We start from the raw sequence: 21,883 nt of genomic DNA on the forward strand, positions 1-21,883 counted from the left end.
GGCTGAGGGGAGGCGGCGGGGGCAGGGCTGGCGTCCCCTCCCCGCCGCGGCAGTGGTACGGCCCCGCCGCCCAGGAGGCGCTGCGCGGCGTGACGGCCGGCATGGCGGCGGGGCGGCTGGCGGCGGGCTCCTGGCGGCAGGCGGTGGCGCTGAGCAGGCGAAGGGGCTACCGGTAAGGGCGGGCTGCCGGTAAGGGCGAGCCCTCGGCGGGGGGAAAGGGGACGGGGGCGCGGAGCCGTGGGGAAGAAGCCCCTGAGGGAAGGGGGGGGGGCGCTGTGAGGGGAGAGTGAGGCGGGAAGCGCCGCGCATGCGCCCTGGGGTTGGTCCGCGCCGCTGGGCTCTGCGCATGCGCGGCCTCGGGGTTGCCCCCTGAGGGGGCTTTGGGGGTGTTTTTGTGAGGGGTTTTTGTCAGGTGTTGGGGGCTTCGAGGTTCCTTTTCGTCCCTGGAGGGGGTTTGAGGTGTTAAAGTGGTTCTTAGTGCTGAAAACGGGGCAGCTCGAGTGAAAGGGTCCTGCGCCAGCTGTACTAGGTGCTTGGGGGCCAGATTCTGAGATAAGGGAGTCATAGCCAGTCATATCAATGTGTGAATTGATAAGGAGCAGTTCTAGCTAATCACGGCGCTTCAAAGCGCAAAAACACTGTAACAGTGACCCCTTTAGGGTCAAGGTCAGCATTAAAGCCTGTTTCCCTGTCAGAGTTGGTGTAAGGCTTTAGTGTTGGAATGCTCCATGAGGGGCGGAAAAAGTGTCTTAATGTAAGGGGTTTTATGTTAAAAGCAGCAAAACCTTTTTGAGCAATTGTAAGAAGGCGTTGTGTCCAGCTCTGACCTGGGTGCAAGCACAGCAGGAGCAAGTTCATGAGAATCTGTCTTCTACGGCCGTGGGTATATGAGTGAGCTCTGCAGCCCTGTAGCAGCTGGGCAGCTGGAAGTAAATGGGTCTGCATTCACTACATCCCATTTTGTGGTATTCCACTTGCATAAACACACCGTGCCTGTCTAAAGTACTTAAGGAAAGGTCCTGCTTTTAGCTGGGTCCCACCTCTAAAACACAGATTGGTTTTTCTAATTTACATTCAGGATTTTCTTTCTAAGATGCAGCCATTCATGAAAACTACCTTAAAGCCATGATACCCCCCCCCCCCCCCCCCCGAAAAAATCACAAAACTTATCCAATGCAATTTTATTTCCATACCCTCTCGTCTCCAGAAATTAGGGCCGTAAGAGAAACATGAAATGTGAGTTTTATAGTAGTCATTTGGGGTTACTAACAATACAGCGTTTCCAGTTACCTTTTCCTCATTAATGTTTTAATCAATTTTGACTTGTAGTCCAGAATCTCATTAATCTGGTCTTGCTGTATACACTGAAAACTCTGTTTGGTTTATAGGTGCTCTTCCAGTAGTACAGCTCAGAAGGCTGCTGAAAACATAGAAGGTATGATATTTCAATTACTTGTTTCTTCCCTTATTTTTTTTCCCACACTGTATGCGCTGTCATGAGATAAAGAAGGCACTGAATGCCCTCTTTGCCTTTATTACTTTTTCTTTACCCTCATCTTTGTTGTGAAGAGATGTCCTGGCTTAATTTGCTTGATTACCCTTACCACCACGCAGCTCTGATCAGAGAGCGTGAACTGAGTTGTGCACTTCCATCAGCTGTCCAGTTGCTCTTTGAAACAGAATAAAATTGATATTGACAGCATCCAACAGCAAGGAATTTTTCACCTTAATCCTCAGAGTTTTCTTCTCCACGTTCTGTACCATACTGCTGCTACAGGCTGTGGGAAGAGGAGTGGACAGCTCTTGGAAGAATCGATACAGAGGCAGTGGGGAAAGTGCCTCTGGGGTTTGTGATCAGGACTTCCTGCGTATTCCTTTGTGAATGAGCTTGCTACAGGGCTTTGCTAACTACCCCCAGGTTCCTTTGGCGTTGTCTCTTTATCTTCTCTGGGAAAGCTGGGAGTGCTGGCTTTGTTCAGCTCTTTATGCTGTCAGTTGGTGTCAGGCCGGAGGAGCTGGAAGTGGGGAGGGCGCTTTGCTGCAGTTCTCAGGCAAGCTGGATTGGGGAAGACAAATGGGCAGAGGCAGCAGACTTAAAAGTGGGGGACTGAGAGCAGGAAAGCAAAGGACTGGGGAAGGTTGGAGCTCAAGCTGGAAGGTGCGGGAGAAGGATGGCTGAGGAAATGTGGGTGAGTAAGTGGATGGGTCTCTGAGGCAAGAAGAAACCTCAGGGCCCTGATCCTGTCTCTGCGCAGGACTGCTGATCTGCCTGCCAGCCGTTTCTGTTACCACTGCAATAAATTGTGGCCTATGCCAATCTGTGGTTTTGAAGACTCTGCTGAAATCTTTTCAACTATATTAGCTCAAATCATCAATTTTGATTAGGCCAGGGTTTTCTCTGGACACCTGTTAGCTTTTAATAATAACTTTAATATTGTTTCTCATAGTTACTCAAGAAGAAATTGTGCTTCCACGAAGGAAAACCTGGTGAGTGTTTACTGTTGGAATATCTCTTGGCCTGCAAAAAAAAAATATCATTGCTAGACAGCTGAATGTAACCTGTCTGTGAATGAGAATGGAACATGGCTGTACCAAAACCAGTCGGGCATTGCTGCCTGCTACAAGAGATTTTGTTTTTTCCCCTAGGAAAAAACATGCTGTTTATCTTGGTTATGATCAGTACTTCACTTGAATGTGTACAACAAAGATGAAAAGGAAAAATAGGGTTGCTGTAATCTTAGATTTAATGCTCCAGGAGGGGCAGTTGCTGCTGACTGGAAGCTCTGGGAATATTCCCAACTCTTCCCCTTAGTGCAGAGTATGTACAATCTGTTTCTGCCCTCTCCTTCAAAAACATTATAAGAATTGTAAGCACAGTTCAGTTACTTTGCAAAAGATTGCATTTGCTAGAAATCTGCAAAATCAATTTAATTTGGCTGCCTGCATGTAGGAATGTTTCTTTCAGCAAAATAAACATGGCCATTGATAGCCTGCTGAATAAAATGCTGTTTAGAAATGATACAGCTGAACAAAATCTATTTTGTTGTGATTCTCCTAGTACTCTAAAGCAGTTAAGCTGAAATTGCATGACTGTACCACAAAAAATAAATTGATAGCTAACTGATGTCTGTATGCAAACCCCAAACAAGACCACATTCACCTGAACACTGTTAGTGGCCTTTTCTTTGTGTGCTTGAAACACAACTCAAGTCTTAAGGATCAACAGACAGGGGAGTTGCAAGCAGTATAGGTTGTTTTGCTGCTTTTGTTTCCCTCCCAAGATTCCTCTTAGGGAGAAGGCCTTGTGTATCCTGTCCCTCAGAGCTGGGGTAGCCCTAAGGGGCGCTGAGAGGAGCTTTCCAGGGAATTTTTTCTGTACCTTCCCTGTGTTTTCTCTTTCATAATGTATAGTGAGGTAACTGGTGGTAGCAGGAAATACACAAATATTTCTGGTTTTCCTCAAAGTCTTGCCTTTTCCCCATAGTTCCAGGAGCGTTTTTGCATTTAAATTTTCTATCTCTTGAGAAAAGTGCTGTTTTCTAAGTGAAGCAAACCCACTATTTTCTAGAACTGAAAATCCTTACAGGCTGCGATAATCCTTTGCTTATTCTGTAATATGTAGCACTAAAAATCTGCAACCCAGCGTTAATCAAAGCTTCTTTTGCATTTAGGGATAAACTAGCAGTTCTCCAAACATTGGCTTCTACTGTGAATAGGGTAAGTAGCTTTGTTACGATCATGGATACGGGTCAGACTGTTCATCCTCCTGCGTGTTAGCCTGTTACTCTGGAGGCTTTTACTTCTACCTTGGCCAGAAATGAAAGACAGGATTTTTGCATTTGGTTTTTACAGGGTCTTCTCTTCTGCTCAAAACTTTTTGCTGTGTCCTTAAAGTCTCTTTCTAGTGCAAAGAGAGCTGTAACTTATCATAGTTAAAAATATTACAGGAAAGGCTTTAATATTTTGATAAGGCTTTTGCTAAAATCGAGAGCAAGTTCTCTTACCAGTTTAGCTTTCCAGTCCACTCTGCCTCTTGCCTATCTCAGTCTAGAACATAAACCTTCCAAAGAGCAATCAGTGTCTACTCCTGCTGGGCAACAATTAATGCTGTGATGCATTTCTTTAACGCTGTCTGGAACTCTGGAAATTGAATCTGATCCTGCAAGTCCCTCAGATCTCCTGAGGCGATTAAAGCTGGGCATCCTACTTGCTTTAAGGTCGCTGCTTGTCATACACCAGTAAGGCCCCTTTGTGGTCACTGTGTTAGCCTGCATGTAGATGCATAACAGAAACGCCTTTTAAATGGTTCCCAAACAGCCTATTGTACAAGTGGAGTTCTTGTAAAATGCAGATCAAGTGGTTATGATGGAACTGTTCATCGTGCCTTCTGTCCCTCGAAGCAGTGTGATACATCACAGCATGCCTGCGTACATAACTGAAAGCGTTTCAGTCCTGGGTTCTCCTTTCTACAGGATCCTACTGCTGCTCATTATATGTTCCAGGATGACCCTTTCCTTATGCCAAAAAATTCAGCTAATGCTGTGAGTATTTCCTCTGAAATCCTTGAAATCCTCCTTTGCCCTGTGAGAATGTTATCTATTTGAAGTCTTGTTTTAATTACAGAAGAAAATGAAATATCAGAATTCCTGTTCTTGTTTCCCCTCTGTGTATGTCTGAATACATAGTAACTGTAATGCTTTTCTAGACAAAGCTACCCTGCCTACACAAAGTTACTTTTTTTTCTTTCCTGCACTGTAGGGACCTTTTGTCTGACATAGTTCCGTTAACATTCCTGAATAAGTGATATTGCAAGTATTGAGGTTTTGTGCTTATAGTTTAGTTGGATTTGAATTATATGTGAAATAAAACACGGATGGTTACTAGTGTGCCTGTTACTGCATGCGATTAATTAGTTGTTGTGGCCAGCTGCCAGGAATTTTATCCACAGAACAACTATTTGGTAACGTAGGTTTTTGGAAATAGTAATGAGATGATAATAAAAGGAAGAAGGAAAGGAGTCTATCCATGATGTTACCTTTATCTAAGATTAAAGAGTGTGAAGCTGAGGCAGGAGAAAGCAGAACTGAAAATAAGGGCAAGAAGAAAGTGCGGTACGTGATAGTAAGATATGTTTTGGCAAGTCAGTGATAGGACTAGGAGAGGACTTCAGCAGGTCTTTGGCATACCAGCCGTGTAGTGAGGCCAGAGGAAGGTGAAGGAGGCTTTCAAAGGTCCAAAGTTTTAAAAGAAGCAGTGAAGGAGGGGCCGACTTTAGAACTTGAGGAAGGGCTGCAAATGAGAATTGGGTGATGCCAGTGATGCTCTTGAAAACGAAAACCAGAGAGAAACTTCATGTCATACCTCTAAAAGAGAGAAGAGCTTGACCTTGAGGTAGTAATGCATTTGATACAGAACTTCATTCCCTGATACCGTAGAACTGTCTCATTTAAAGAACAGACATCCTTACCTTGGCATAATACCAGAAGATTTATGCGACATGTTGTTCCTGTCCTTGTGTTTTTACTAAGAGCTGAAAATATGTACGTTTAATTTGATCCCATCAGAACGCTGAGTGTTACAGAAGCTGTTTTTTGTTGCTCTGATCCTTTTAGTTATGTGTTTCTTCATCAAACTCTTGTTCTCGTGTTCCTATGTAGCGTCTGCTTTCATTGTCAAAGGAGTCGGGGAGAAATGCTGCAAAATACATCATTAAGCAATTTCCTCAATATTTTGACAAGATTCTTGGAGAACCTAACGTACCAGTAAGCTTTTTGCCTTTCATTTCCATTATATTTGTGCTCTGTCAGGTAGTGAAATCAACTGTTAGACTGGGCAGAAACTAATGTAAAAAAGATAATGTTGATAACTGGTTTGCAGACAGCTATGGAAGAAATGCTGTGTTTTCAGTGTTTTCCAAGTGAAACTAAAGTAGATTCAACATCGTGCAGGTTTTTTAGATAAAAGTAAGGAAAGAAATGCTGTGTAGATGTTGACTTCTGTGGAGGAAAGTGGGAGGTGAGGATGTGTGGTCCTTCATCACCACAAGGGCTGCTGCTGTTGGGCTGGGAGGGCCTAATAAAGGCTCTTAGCCAATGAAAGATTATCAAAGCAGTGTAGTGGGTGAAGAATTAAACGTACTCGGTTAGTGTTTTACCTGTGAGAAGGTTTGAGCGTGAACTTAGCTTGTCCTCTGTGCTTTCAGTGCTTGATGCCCGTAACTCTCACACCTCAGCTTGAAGGAGTGAACGAGGAAGCTCTAAGAGAGCGCATCAACCTCAGGATGGTGAAAGCCTCCGTGGACCTGTTCGATCAGCTCCTGCAAGCAGGTGTGTGGCTGCCTGCCATGTTCTGAGCTGGAGCTCTACTTAAGCTGTTGAAAAAGTGTTTTAGTAGTTGGCGCAGGTTAACACAAGTTAGTCACGTTCAATTGGAACTGTAGAGGTAACTGCTTCATGTGTTCACATTCATCCTGTCTGCTTGAATTTGGCTGTTTAACCCGGGCATAATGACAGAACTCCCTGCTGCTTGGTGTAACCACATCCAGAGCGTGTGTGGAGACCGAAGCTTCATATGGAGGCAGTCTTCATGACCATGTTGCTAATTTTTTTGTGACTGTCTTTGGTCTGGCGAACTGGTTCTCCAGAATTATTAGGCCCACCCTATCCACAGCTCGTCTGATGTCGCTTTGGTGACACAGAGAACAAGGAGTTTCCTGACCAAGAGACAGATGATACAAGGTGGTACTAAGCTCTGTACTGCTGTGGTGCACTGGTACAGCATACCAGCTGAGTGCCCCGTCTGTGCCCTGCCCGCAGTTAATGAGTCTTTCTTGGTTCCTCCTTACTCTGGATCTTACCTCTGTCGTGGGCAAATGAGAAGGAAGCAGAAGAAAACAAACTGCCACAGCCTCTGAAGGAGGAAAACTTAGTGGGAAGGTGAGACCTTCCCATACCCACTGAAAGATGGAAAGAAGATTCCATCAAATCACTCTTTTGTTGGTTTTAAATCTGTTTCATAGAAAATGTATCCTTGGAGTAGTTGTGAAAAGCACTTTCCAGTTGCAGTGTTGTTTGTGCCTGTGCTGATTCACAGTTTCAGTTGCTAGCTGCAACTCCTTTCTCCCACTTGGTCAGGAAAGCTCTACCCTTTCTGTGGCATTAACAGAAAAACAGATACGCCTGTTTACTTAAAATCATCTTCTGCTATAAGTGGTTCCAAGGAAATTTTAATTTCATACCTCAGTTTTACAGACTCGCTAGAGAACATCTTTGTCAGAAGAGAACCAAGTGGTGTTCAAAGGTGCTCTGATAGGGCTGTACATTGAATAGTGTGCTTTTCACTCTCTCTGACTGCTGTACATCGTTATTTTCTGTAGGTACCCCTGTATCTCTGGAGACCACAAACAGCCTTTTAGATTTGTTATGCTTCTACGGAGATGGAGAATCTGCTCAGGAAGAACAACGTGCAGAGAAAGAGGATTTGGAAGAATCGGGGGTATGAAAAACATGTTGAGTTCTATTTATTTCTCTTCATAAGTTGTTAGAGTGTATGGAGGTGATGTCGAGATTTTTGTACTGTGATTCCCTAACAGGAAGATGGCGTGAGGTGGGTCAGATGCAGCCAACGTTCCCTAGAAGTACAGTAGCTATAAAAATCCTGTGTCTGACCTACTAGCAAAAGTAGTTTCCATAAAGATGAACTTCGCAGCCAGAACCCTGCATCAGCTTAGTTCTGCTGACCTGTCTTTAAATACATTTTTCCCACTGCCAGCTTTGGTTTTGTAGCTCACCTCCAGTGACAGCTTCTAGTACATCTAACGTAGATGAGCATGGCCATTTTATTCCAGCCCAAACCCTAAAATCTGGGTTTTAGTGAAGTTGAGAGCTCGGAGTATCGGGTCACTGGATCAGCAGGAAATGTGTTACACACGACCTGTCCTTGGGGGGTTGAGGGAGAAAGGGTTTTATACGTGATGTGATACAGTCTAAGTATTTTCAACAGTTCCACAAATCATATATATAATCTGCCTCATCAGTGTGTTTAGTAGCATAAACAGGGTTCTTAACTAGTTTCCCAAACATTATAACGCAAATCGTTTTAATGTAACTAATTTTTAAAAAACAACAGCTTTGGTAGTTTATAAATTGCTACTGAGCTTCTGCGTTGTTACCGAAACATATTGTTTGATGTCTGTCGATAACTTTGAATTCTGAGGAACTCATTTCTGCAAAAAAATCTCTTCAGGTGAATGCTTCAGAGCAGAAAACTCCAAAGAGACCACTCCAAAGAGGTCCACGCTCGTCTGGCTCTAGATGGAGGTATAGGAAATGTTGCTGATATTCTTGCATTCAGTTCACCGTGTATTTGTATTGTTATAAAACTGACTTAAAGCCCATGCTTGCAGGCATTACTTGTTAAATACAGCTCCTTTAAAAGTGCTGGCGGGGGTCTAGTAAGTGATTGTAGAATAGCTCAAAGGATGAGGACTAATATGTCAGCCCCTAGAAGAACAGCCCGTAATTTTGTTTTGTATTTCAAATTGTTTTCATAAAGGTATCTTAAATTGAGTTCTGTAACATCCAGCTTGTTTGTTGATTCTAGGGAGAACAACAATGCTGAAAGGATATTTAAGATAATGCCAGAGAGGAATGCACACTCCTATTGCACAATGATCCGTGGGATGGTCAAGGTAAAGTCACCTTTTAGTGCTGAGAGGTGTTTTTTTTAACTTTCTGAAGTCTCACACAGATGGTTTATTTTCTTTGTTTATTGTTTTTTTTCCAGCATGGGGCTTCTGCTAAAGCTTACGACGTGTATACAGACTTGCTGAATGAAAGGCACAAGGGTAAGTGCCTGCTTCTTTTGGTTTATGGGCTTCTGAGTAGCAGAAATGAGTTGTTGGGTGTTTGAATATTTCTTTCATGGCAATGATGATTGGCGCAGGGGTACGGACCTCAGCTAGATCATGGGAGCTGAATGCAAACTCTTTATTTCAGTGCAACTGGCGTGTGGCCGGCTCACTGGAAACAGATTTGCATGAGAACTTCGCCAGAAGCTGAGCCATGTTGTAACAAACTGTTCTCTTTAGACTACAGTTGTCAGTTAAAGTGAATTATCTTACGTTTTTCAGCCGATGTGCACACGTTCAATGCACTGATCGCAGCAGTCCCATTTCTGAAGGACAGGTCCCCAGAAAGATGGGAATTAGTCAAGGTAAGGAGGTAGAGAGGAAGAGGTAGGAGCATGGGGGCTGGCTCTGCGTTATTGGTGCAAGTTTGCGGTTGTTACGAAGCTCATTTTTTAGCATCGGTTTTGTAAGATACTAATATCTGCTGCAAAGGAATTATGCTAGTTTAAGCATGCAAACTAACTGTGAAGGAGTGAAAAACGTACAAAACCCGACCTTGTCCTTGCAGAACAGTTCTGCCTTCTGAGAACTTACTGATCCGAGAGCTGCCAAGCCAGAAAGTAATTGGGGAAATTATGATGGGAGATAATTAAAAACTCCTCTCTGAATTGCAATGCATAGTGTTATGATGGAAATGGAATTTTGAGGGGTAACATTAGAGGTTCCAGTTCTAATAACAGTGGTAAGGAAGGTTAGTAAGGAAACTTAACAATTTCCCTGATACTCTGGACACAAACCTCCAAGATCAAATGTGATGCAACTTTGTAGTCTTTTTTCTCCTTGAAATTAATTAAAGATTAGACAGTACTTCCTTAATAAATGATAGTTGAGGCAGTGTTTTCACTTGCAGGGTGTGAGAAGGATTAGGTTGGTGAATTGCATCTGTATCTGCTTGAAAGTGGAACTGTGATGTGTGATGTATGAAACCCTGAGGATTTGTGTTTTGTTGTCTTTGAAGGTCTTCTTGAATCACATGGTGCAGCAGGAAGTGCAGCCAAATGTGCTAACGTTTAATGCTGTGCTGAAGGCTCTGAGGCGGTGTGGCGGCATAGGCAGAAGTGTGGCTATATCAGTAATAAAGGAGATGGAAGCGCTCGAAATTGGTAAGAGAACCAGAACATCACCTCCAGAATAGTTAGCTTAAGAGCTCAGCATTTCCAGCTGTAGGGAAAAAGTTTAAGGCCAGTGGAAAAAAGTATTTCTCGCTGTGTTCTTGCTTTTGCTGTTTGTTTCCTTTTGCGAGAGAACTGAGACAGAAAAAGGTGTAATTTTTGAGTTGTGGCCTGCAGACTTTAAACTGAATTGTTGTCCAGAGTCTCTGTTCTCTATTGATTACTAATTACAACATCGTGGGTGTATTTAGCACTTGGGACAAGTAATGGGACAAGTAATGAAGCATTTTGGTGCTACAGTCCCTTAGTTGAGGAGCATGTTTGTCATTACTTTGTTAGCTGTAGTTACATCTAGCTGCTTGAGGACAGGTGTGTTGATGCAGTGGGAAGTAGGTCCTAGCCCATGCGCTATTTCTCAGCTGTGTCCTTACTGCAGTGTTGTTGTAGAAATAGTAAATAATATAAATATACTCACAGCAGTCAGCTGAGTCTGTTAGCTTCCCATGGATCAAGGAGTAAATCTGACGAGCCACCCAAGCCATTTGAGGTCTGTGTATCTACATTGTACAGCAAAAAAGTTTTTGATGTAGATGATGTTCTGGTGATGCCAAGTCAACTTTTTAAAAAGCAGGGAATATCTGCACAGCTGATGTGATGCGTTGTAGAGTGCACTTTACCCTGGTAAAATGCCTGCTGATACAGTAGAGAGATGCTAACAAACAGAATGGAAAACTAGGTCTGGAATGTTGCTGCTGTTAATCTAGAGCAGGGAAGCCTGGCTGCTTGTCCTGCAGCAACGTGATGCTCCAGCTGATAGTCCACCCTCAGATAACATTTCTCAGAGTTGTAACGTGTGTGGGTGAGGGCTGGTCCAGCGTTAGGGTGGAAAGGGAGAGCGATGATAGAGCAAATTCTGCATGACTGGAAGGCATGGAAACTGAGTTAGCTTGGGCATAAAGCTCAGCCAAGAATGCCAAAGTAACCTCAATGTTTTTTCTTTTCAGAGCCTAGCCTCGCAACGTATGAACATCTTCTCTCTATTTTTTATAGAGCTGGTAGGTGCAGTATCAGCTTGTCTGTGAGTGTGTCCTGTCTAACACCTGCTTTAAATGCTTTCCAAATGTCATGGATGAAAGCTGTTGATTTAGGACATCAAATACGGCTTCTTATGTGCACAGTCCTAGTGTTAACTGTTCTGTCTGATTCTACTTGAGTGAAGAAAAAGAGAGTATCTAAGAAGATAGGGAAGAAAGAGTCCTCGTGCTTTGAGAACTGGCAAAACTGGAAAGAAAGCCCCTTTCCTTTCCATTCGTAGCTTCAAGTCGGTATAGCTAAAGAGCAAATGCTACTCAGTCTCTGTGGAGGCTGGGTCTGAGTGTAACGTGATTTTATAGACTGTTTACTCACAGGAAAGAAAACGCACAAGGATTCTGCTTTCCTGAAACAGTTCTGTGCTTTGGAGCTGTCTTGAAATAGTTGTGGTAGAAGGCAGGAGCCCAACTGTTGGAGATCCTTTAGCTACAAATCCTTTGGCATGGGAAGAGAATAGACACTTGTTTTTGAAATGTATTGCTTTTCCCAGAACTGTCTTCAAACAAACTTCCTGGCCTGTTGGACTCCTTGCTAGAAAGTACTCGTCTCTGCCTGAGCCTGCCCTGTTTTTCTGTGGAAATGCGGTGATACTGGGGCAATCTGTAGTGCAAATAAAACTGCAGCTCGTGTGGAACACCACAAATAGGGGTACAGATAGGAGAATCTTGACACTTGTTCTGAATTTCTGGTGCTTGCTTCCATTTCCATAGTATCTTTGCAAACTTTTTACTAATGGAGCACGTAGTACAACTGTCATATTGCTCGTCTGTTTGTCCCGCAGTTGATCTTGGCCCATCAGGCATCATATCTGAGGTGCTAGAGGACGTTGAAAAGAGGAGTTTCACTGCCCAGGACCCTGATGATGGTATGAACTTCAATATATCTGACAACTTGCATTGCTTAAACATCTCTGAAGAGTTAGCTAGTGGATTTCAAGTACTTCTAGCTGGCTGGAAAGAATGTGTGCAGCTTGCTTTTACCAACCCTTTCTGATACATTTTTATATTTTTGGGCAGCTCTGGGGTGTACTAAAGAGGTGGGTGACCTGCCTGAACACTTATCTCTGTTGCATAACGAAGGAGGAGGGTGAAATGGCTGACATTCTTTTATTTTTAAACTTGCCCATTTAACAAATATTGCTGGTTTGGGTCAAATGAGAATGTAGCTTTTGTAAAACCACCCACATTCAAACAGATCAGCTGCTTAAATCTGAAATCTGGCTCCAAAAGCCCAGCAGTATAACTGCCCCCAGAACACTGGCTGGCAACCATGGCAGAGTTTCCACGTATAAAGTCAGAATCCCTGCTGTGTTGTCAAATTTAGCTACAGATTCAGCTTTCTGATTGAAGATGTCTCATCTGTCCCGTGGGAGGCTGGGTTAATGAGCTACTGTATGTCTCCTTGAAAGCAGGAATCTAACAGTTCATTTTTTCCATTTCAGCCAATTTTTTTGCCACCGCTATGCAAGTGGTAAGTACCTCTTCCCTGCGGTCACAGTTCCTTTGAGCCCTCCAGCTGTTTCAGAATTGCCTGTGAGATTTCCAGCCTGTCTCACAAGATTTAGCTCTCAGCATCTTTCCTTTCTTCACCTGTGTTTGTCACCTCCTGTAACTTTTCTCTGTAATTCTATGTTGTGTTTTTCATTTTTTTTTGCTTGATACTTTCAAAGATGGTAACTTGTGTGTCTGTGTGCGTCTCTTGATAGAGACAGCTACACAGCTCTTGTCTCCTGTGCACTGCTTCCTGCTTCTAGTGACCCTGCAGCAGTCAGACAGCCTGTGCAGTTTCAGTTTAGGTTAGAAAGCAGCTCTGGCTTTTGCCCCCTGAGGGAGTCATTCATTTTTCTCAACTAAACACAACGCCTACGCAGTCACTGCATAGAATTGCTTCCCATTAAAAACTGCCAGCTTATTATTCTTCGTACTTCTTGAAAGTGATTCTCAGAAGAATGTATTGTGTTACATTTGGTAGCTTTAAAATCTGACTGGTTTATTGCAGTGCTGCGATCTTAAGGATATCAAGCTTGCCTATCGGTTAAATAAGGCAATGGAGACGGGAGATAACTGGAAATTCTTGGACATGGCTCAGTTAAATTCCTACTGGTGAGTGAAGTGCACTTCATGTTTGGTGTCTTGTGTATTGTTGATTTGAATGTAAACTAGAATTCAGACCTCGCGCAGAACGCTGCTTTTTGTTGCATATCAGCTAGCCATTATGTGTGCGGTTTGGGAATTAGGTGACAAAGTACCTCTTAAGAACAGTGATAGCTTAGGATTTATTTTTGGCTTGTTTCCTTCTCTGAACTGAAAGTGTCTTGGAGCATGAGAAATCAGATGAATTCATCAGCTCATAAATGTCAGAAGGCTAAATGTGTAAAACAGATCATAGACGATCATCAAACTCTGTTAAAGTCATGCCTCTTTAGTGGTCCCTCGTGTGTTACAGGAAAACTGTTATCCAGCCAAGGGGACATGGAAGGAACACAAGTCTGTAACCCAGACCCTTCACTGCCTCGGCTTAGCTTAATCCCCCTCCCACAACTCCATTAACCAGCTGAATTTTCTGCAGTCCTGTTGGCTACTTAACATGGCAATTCAGGAGGTGGCTGTGGTGGATATACCAAGCCAGCATGCACAGCAGGACTAGCTCTCTGCTCCCTGCTGTAGAGAGAGGCTGCAGTGCTCCAGGTGTATCTAGGCACCAAACTCAAATAATTTTACTATTTGCCTGTGTAACCAAGGCATTTAGATCATGCTGACCAGTGTCATCAACTGCTGCAGTCACTGAATGTAATTAAGCACTTGGGTTAGACTGATTTGAAGGAAAGCTTGCTAAGGCATTGCAACTAGAATGCTCCAGTAGGTTCATGAAAATAATTACCGTCAAAATAAGATGCAGTTTCAGAGGTGGGGTGATTCTTATGATCTGGCCTCATTTAGCTTGTAAGTAAATCAAGAAAAAATAATGGAAAGTAATCTCAAGTGGTTCCTAACCTGAAATTGAATTTGAGGGGGGTTCAGATACATCAAACTTGGTGTCAGGCAGAAAGGGTGCATTGTTTAGGGATTTTAAAATGCAGTGGCCCACTTCTAATTCTGCCAATTACCTGCTGTCACCGCAAAGTTCTCCCCCCAAAAATGCTACTGCTTGTTTTAATTGTACTGAGTATTGCAGTCGTACAGCGAAGCTCCATGATGTGCAACACAAGTATGATCAGAGCACCATCATTTGCTGGCCCTTCTCTGGTTCCGATGATCTAATTGTTACTGAATCAGCATTTTTTCCTTCCTGTAGGTCAAAATTCTTTTCACTGTTGTGTATGATGGAACAAATCGATGTTGTGTTGAAATGGTACAGAGAAATGCCCCCTTCGGTAAGTGTATCTTATTGTAAGCAGGCTTTCAAGCTTTAGAATGAAGAAAGGGTACGGTTACAGTTCATTGAAGTGATTCTTCCTTCCTCAGCTCTTCTATCCGACTCCCAAAAATATCTTGGACCTCCTTCAAGCGCTGGATGCAGCCAATCACTTGGAAGCGATTCCGTCGGTTTGGGAAGGTCAGTGATAGCCACGTGGTCCCTCAGCCAGCTCCTCTGGTAGAGGCTGGAGGAGTGAGCAGTGGGAGAACTTCCTAGCGCTCAGAATAGCCGCAGTGAGATGCTTTGTCGTGAGGGACGTTGTTGCTGAGTACAGTGGTGAGATTACATTATTAGAAAAAGTCTGTGCTATCAGCTCTGCCTATCAGAGAGAGCCTGGCTGTGCCATATCATGCTGTAAAGGTTGGTAACGGTTAAATGTCAGCGTCTTGGAAAACTGAATGCTCACCAGATAGCACCTTAACCAACAGTCCACGTTTAATTCCGTTTAAATTCTTTGCACCTTAAGCAGGGGAGACAAGCACAGATACAGGCTTTAGCATGTCGAAAATACCCTACTAACTGCTGTCTTTATCTAAACAGATACGAAACTGCTCGGGTTTAATAGGAGACAAGACCTGCTGGAAGAGATTTTGTCTTTGATGAGCAGAGAGACGCATCCTGAAGAGGTAAGGGAGCCCAGTGAAAAGAGAGTAGAGGCATATCCCTGTTTCTGTATGTGACACACAGACAGTATTTGAGCTGTGTTATTGTCAATGTACCTTAGAAATCCCATTGCTGTGCATATGCTGTTACAAATTCTCAAATCTGTGTGAGCTTGTGCAGGTCTGCTAAGCTCTCCAGATTGTGCTCAACTTGTAGAGAAACCTCACACTGACACAGAAGAGGATGATCACTTCCATACCAGGGTCTGGAAGAGGAATCCAGCCCAGCAGTGAGGGCTGCCGAGCCAGAGCCTAACACATCTCTGGGGATGGCAGAACTCGGGGATTTTTGCCAAAGATGTCAGTGCAACGACTGGTTCCTCAAGCTGAGGAGGGCTGAAGGCTTTTGCATGCTGCGGAGGTCTCTAAATGCAGCTCTCCCTCCCCAAAAGCTGTTTTGGAGCCTGCCTAGTGGAAACAATCGTCCTCAGAGAAGAGGGTTTTTTTTTTTTTTGCCAGGATTAACTGCTGTTAATTCACAGCATTAAATCACATCGGGACAGACCTGTAGTGTATGCAGAGGGTGTTCGAGAATGGCATTGAGGAGACGTTGGAATTAACAGCATGATCTTTTCACAGACTCAGCTGGCGTTTGCCAAGTGTGCTGAAGACATCAAAAACGTCCACGAGCAATCCTGGAGGGAGCAGGCCCCGTTGGCGTGGACGGGCAGCGCGCTGGGCCACGTCGCCGTGCTGTTCTCCAGGGTTGGGAGAACGCAGGACGCTTGGTGCGTGTGCGGCTGTCGGGAGCTCTTTGCTCGCTGGTGCTGTAGCTCAGGGCTTAACCACAGAAATCAAACATCAGTGACTGGTTTTCTGTTGTTTAACATGCTTTCTTTGTGCTGGTTTCTTTGAAACAAAGAAGTGACAAGTACCTTTCTAAGGGTTTTAAACTTGTCACCAGTCACCCTTCCGATGTTTCGTGCAGTGTTTAAGATGTTCTGTGTTAAGCTGTTCAGTGATGTTAGCTGGTGTACGTCGCATCTGTGAGAATACGGCATGGGAGCTGTTCCAAACCTGGGGGAATGTCTTCAGGAAACACAGAGCTTGCCTGGGTCTCAGCAAGGGTTTCTCTAAGAGATTTAATACCTGTTTTTTCCCCATGTGTTTGTTTTGTTTGTTTTATTGTTTTTGTTTGTCCTTTTGAACAGGAAGGTGATGGAGCGGTTCCAGCAAGTCAACAGGATTCCCACGTGAGTACGCCTTGCTTCTGACTTGGCGTGCCGAGTCCCCCTTTGGTTGGCATCTTGCGTTTCTGTTACAACCAGCAGTAGTGCTCCATATCTTACTGCCAAAGTGCGTGTGTTTGTCCCTGTGAGCACGGGTGTTTGTTTATCCAGCTGATACATTCTGAGACCTTCCTGCCTCCCAGGAAAGGTGAAGATGCAAAGGGAAGTTTGTGGGGTTGATCCTCAAGATGTCATTGAATGGAGCTGTGGGACATGGAGAACGGTGTCACTGATCGTATGCGTTGGAAGTCAGTTTAAGCAGCATTCCTGAGAACATCTCATTTCCCATGTGCTCAAAAAAAAAAAAATCTAATGTGTTAAGCAAGCACTGGTGCTTCAGAGGTGTCTGGATTTCTGAAAACAAGTTTATCAAGTCATATCCTAAATTTTACATGTCACCCTGTTAAGCTCCAACAGTTAGCTTTTTTTCTAAGGATTTTTGGGGAAAAATTATCTTCACAGATTCACAGATTTCTCTAGGTTGGAAGAGACCTCAAGATCATCGAGTCCAACCTCCGACCTAACACTAAGTACTCCACTAAACCATATCCCTAAGCTCTACATCTAAACGTCTTTTAAAGACCTCCAGGGATGGTGACTCCACCACCTCCCTGGGCAGCCCGTTCCAATGCTTAATAACCCTTTCGGTAAAGAAGTACTTCCTAACATCCAACCTAAAACTCCCCTGTCGCAACTTTCGCCCATTCCCCCTCGTCCTGTCACCAGGCACGTGGGAGAATAGACCAACCCCCACCTCTCTACAGCCTCCTTTCAGGTAACTGTAGAGAGCGATGAGGTCGCCCCTGAGCCTCCTCTTCTCCAGGCTGAACAAGCCCAGCTCCCTCAGCCGCTCCTCGTAAGACTTGTTCTCCAGACCCCTCACCAGCTTGGTCGCCCTTCTCTGGACTCGCTCGAGCACGTCCATGTCCTTCCTGTAGCGAGGGGCCCAGAACTGAACACAGTACTCGAGGTGCGGCCTCACCAGAGCCGAGTACAGGGGCACAATCACTTCCCTCGACCTGCTGGCCACACTGCTTCTTATACAGGCCAGGATGCCGTTGGCCTTCTTGGCCACCTGAGCACACTGCTGGCTCATATTCAGCCGACTATCCACCAATACTCCCAGGTCCTTCTCGGCCAGGCAGCTTTCCAGCCACTCATCTCCCAGCCTGTAGCTCTGCTTGGGGTTGTTGCAGCCCAGGTGTAGGACCCGGCACTTGGCCTTGTTGAACTTCATGCAGTTGACCTCAGCCCATCGCTCCAGCCTATCCAGATCCTCCTGCAGAGCCTTCCTGCCCTCGAGCAGATCGACACACGCACTTAGCTTGGTGTCATCTGCAAACTTACTGAGGGTGCACTGGACGCCCTCATCCAGATCATCAATAAAGATATTAAAGAGGACCGGCCCCAGTACCGAGCCCTGGGGGACTCCACTAGTGACCGGCCTCCAGCCAGATTTGACTCCATTCACCACAACTCTCTGGGCCCGGCCATCCAGCCAGTTTCTAACCCAGCGAAGCGTACGCCAGTCCAAGCCCCGAGCAGCCAGTTTCTTGAGGAGAATGTTGTGGGGAACGGTGTCAAAAGCCTTACTGAGGTCAAGGTAGACCACGTCCACAGCCTTTCCCTCATCTACCAAGCGCGTCACTTGGTCATAGAAGGAGATCAGGTTCGTCAAGCAGGACCTGCCTTTCATAAACCCATGCTGACTGGGCCTGATCGCCTGCTTGCCCTGCAAGTGCCGCGTGATGACCCTCAAGATAATCTGCTCCATGAGCTTCCCCGGCACTGAGGTCAAACTGACAGGCCTATAGTTCCCCGGGTCTGCCCTCCGGCCCTTCTTATAGATGGGCGTCACATTGGCTAGCCGCCAGTCAACCGGGACCTCCCCCGATAGCCAGGACTGCCGATAAATGATGGAAAGCGGCTCGGCCAGCTCCTCCGCCAGTTCTCTCAGTACCCTTGGGTGGATCCCATCCGGCCCCATCGACTTGCGCACATCCAAGCTCCGTAGCAGGTCGCCAACCATTTCCTCATGGATAGCGAAGGCCACATCCTGCTCCCCATCCCCTTCCACCAGCTCAGGGCACTGGGTGTCCGGAGAACAACCGGTATTGCCGCTAAAGACTGAGGCAAAGGCGGCATTAAGCACCTCAGCCTTTTCCTCATCCTTAGTAACTAGGTTTCCCCTCGCATCCAGTAAAGGATGGAGATTCTCCCTAGTCCTCCGTTTCGCGTTGATGTATTTGTAAAAGGATTTTTTGTTGTCTTTAACGGCAGTAGCCAGATTGAGCTCCAGATGAGCTTTGGCCTTTCTAATTTTCTCCCTGCACAGCCTCGCTACATCCTTGTAGTCCTCCTCAGTGGCCCGCCCTTTTTTCCAAAGATTATAAACCCTCTTTTTTCTGCTAAGCTCCAGCCGCAACTCTCTGTTGAGCCAGGCCGGTCTTCTTCCACGCCGGCTCATCTTTGGGCACGTGGGGACGGACCGCTCCTGTGCCATCACGATTTCCTTCTTGAGGAGCGCCCAGCCTTCCTGGACTCCTCTGCCCTTCAGAACCGCCTCCCAAGGGACTCGGCCAACCAGCGTCCTGAGCAGCTCAAAGTCAGCCCTCCGGAAGTCCAAGACAGCAGTTTTACTGGTCCCCTTCCTGGCCTCGCCAAGAATAGAGAACTCTACCATTTCGTGGTCACTCTGCCCCAGACAGCTTCCGACCACCACATCTCCCACCAGTCCTTCTCTGTTTGTGAAGAGAAGGTCTAGCGGGGCACCACCCCTGGTAGGTTCACTGACCAGCTGCGTCAGGAAGCTATCTCCCACGCTCTCCAGAAACCTCCTAGACTGCTTTCTCTGTGCCGTGTTGTGTTTCCAGGATATGTCCGGGAAGTTGAAGTCCCCCACGAGGACAAGCGCCGACGATTTTGCAACTTCTGTCAGTTGCCTATAAAACTCCTCATCTTTTTGAAGAAGCAAACAACTTCTAAGGAATATGTGTTTTAGGGAAAAAAAAAAACTGCCTGGTGCTTACATAAAGGAACACCTCAGATGTGGTGTTGGAGATGTCACGTTCTCTGAGGCCTCCTGCACCCCTTAGGGTGTTTGGTACCGAGGGCAGCTGGTAACGGCACTTTGCTGTTCTGCAGACATCTGCCAGTGTGGCCAGGGAAGATTTGATGCTGCCAAGCCACCTCAGAGCCCCGTCTCGGTTCGGGGAATAAGGGGAGGAGAAGAATTCTCCTTGTGAAGTTGTGCTGCAGTTGGTGGTTTGTGGCTGCCATGGGTTATGGATGTGAAAGGAAAGAGTTTCCCCTGCTGTTAGCAAATGGGTCTGAGGGCTCTCCTGGTTGAAATGTCCCTTGCTCCCTGCAGCACGAGCTGCAGACCCTTACTTGTTTCCCTGCTGAGAGGCAAGAAAGGTGTCTCCAGCAACTGCCACGGGCGATGAAGGGGCAGAGCCAGCACTTGGACATGAGGTGGGGCCGGAGGAGCAGAGCGAGTTAGCTAGAGGGGAGGGTTGTTTAGGCTGCTGCTAAAGTCGGGTCCCTATCCTGAGCAGTGAGCTGCTACCCAAAGTAGACTTTGGTGCAAGGAGAAGGCCTGCTTCCTGGAAGGACAGGAGCTCCCAGCACACCACATTAATGTGGATGAAGGCTGGGGTGGAGTTTTAACACCTCTGGCAGGAGCAGAATTGGGCTGGTTGATCAGAAAAATCTGTCACTTCCTTTCCTGCTGTGAGTTAATGGCCACCTCGCCTGGGGCCCCACGAGCAGTCACTCTTTCCTTTCCTCTTGCAGTGACCGGGTGATGGATGAGTTCTTGAACTGTGCTAAACAAACCAATTCCCCCGACGAGGCAATTAAGCTGGTAAAGCTGGCAGCGTCCCTCGGTCTGTCTTCAGCACAGAGGCTTAAAAGCAGAGCAGAGAAGGAATTTGAACTCTCTGAAAGCCAGAGGTAAGTTGGACCCTATCCCTACTGCTAAAGGGGTGTAGTAGGCGGGGTGTTAGAGGGGTAATTCCTGTGCAGAGGCTTCTCTTCTGCTGGGGTGGCAGACAGAAGTGGCTTTCAGAATGACGTGCCTTTATATTGGCTGATGGATTCACACCCCAAAAAATAACTGCTCAGTTTTCGATCCTATCTCCCCTGGGAGGAGATGAAACCCCCCATTATGGGGCTACCTGTGCCTGGTGCTCAGCTCTGTTATTCCCTTCATTTCCTAGCGTCTTCTCCCAGCTGAGTCTGCCTGCTTCAGATGCTGATTTCAGGCACGTAAAAGCAGGGAAGCGGCACGGGACAGACAGCCCTGCGTGTCCTGCAGGCTCTGAGGCTCGTGGTCAGCCTCCAGCACACCTGGGCAGCCACCACAGCTGGCTGCTGAGCTGACACAGGCACACTTGGGATGCACCTAGCCTCGAGAGCTGTTCGGTAGAGCCACGTTTGGTCCAAAGGAGCAAATAACCAGGTTTCCTTGGCTCTCTGATGTCTGGGTAACCCAAGTCTGCTTTTCCAAAAGGAGAGGGGCGTGCCTCTGGCAACTGCTGCTGGGCCTGTCCCTTGCGGATGATAGGCAGCCCATAATGCTCCCTTTGGGGAGGGGGTTACAAAAGGCTACAACAGGGGACTGATGTTGACTGAAGGGTTTAAAATTTACAGGAAGGCCTTGGAGAGCATCCAGCCGGACAGCGACAGCAGCGATAGCGACAGTGACAGCGACAGCGACAGCGACTAGCTGTCCCTCCTGCCTTCCCTTTGGGAAATCGGGGAGCAGCACGGCCGTGGTGTTGGGAGGCTCCCACGAGAGGTGAAACCACTGAAGAGGCGGCTTCTGGGAACTGCCAAAAACTGATTTCTACCCAGTGCTGCAGCACTCCAGACAGTTCCCACTGGTACCCTCTTGGCAAGAGGACGTTGTCCTCTGCAGAGCAGCTGAGAAGCTGTCCTCTTTTATGGTCTTGGAAAGTTCAAGGTGGGCTGGGCTACCCTGTGGTCCCTTCCACACCTCTCACACAGCGTGCCTGAAGCGCCGGGGGCTGCGGGGAGAGGAGTGCTGCTTCCTGGGAGCTGCTCAGCAGGTGCAGCTCCTTGAGCAACACCTTTCCTAGGCCTCCTGTGATGTGAAGCTCTGCTGGATTTAATTCCTTTCATGCTAATGTTCATGAATGACTTCAAATGATGTTCACTCTGTACATAAACACTGTAAGTAAGTAACACAGCGTTCATCACCTGTGGTGTTTTTCCTCATCCTGTTTGGGGACAGGCTTTGGACTCCAGAGGCTAAAAAGCTGCTCTGTACAGCTGGAGCTTGCTGCATCTAATAAATGTCAGACACTAAATACAGCCACCTTGTGATCGTCCCTGAGCAAAAGCTGTTGATTACAGCACTGCTGCTGGTCTGTGAGAGACCACTAAGTGAAGTTTGTACAGAACGCAGCAAAAAAGCTGAGGAGGAGACTGGAAAGACAG

At 46.2% G+C, this 21,883-nt stretch overlaps 1 protein-coding gene across 1 annotated transcript; it reads left to right on the forward strand.

Annotated features, from left to right (window-relative positions):
* Positions 1-13: 13 nt before the first annotated feature.
* Positions 14-21,753, forward strand: PTCD3 (pentatricopeptide repeat domain 3). Its single transcript, XM_083834997.1, has 24 exons — positions 14-172; positions 1,389-1,435; positions 2,448-2,487; positions 3,672-3,717; positions 4,473-4,541; positions 5,658-5,762; positions 6,203-6,326; positions 7,376-7,494; positions 8,245-8,318; positions 8,602-8,689; positions 8,785-8,845; positions 9,131-9,213; positions 9,867-10,011; positions 11,025-11,075; positions 11,894-11,977; positions 12,554-12,582; positions 13,111-13,214; positions 14,407-14,485; positions 14,577-14,667; positions 15,070-15,155; positions 15,771-15,919; positions 16,343-16,384; positions 20,216-20,374; positions 21,074-21,753. The coding sequence occupies exons 1-24, from the start codon at positions 102-104 to the stop codon at positions 21,147-21,149; spliced, it is 2,022 nt and encodes a 673-aa protein (XP_083691123.1). The 5' UTR covers positions 14-101; the 3' UTR covers positions 21,150-21,753.
* The last annotated feature ends 130 nt before the right edge of the window (positions 21,754-21,883 follow it).

This window comes from Anser anser (genome assembly GCF_964211835.1).
Source record: "Anser anser genome assembly, chromosome: 4".
Lineage (NCBI taxonomy): Eukaryota > Metazoa > Chordata > Aves > Anseriformes > Anatidae > Anser > Anser anser.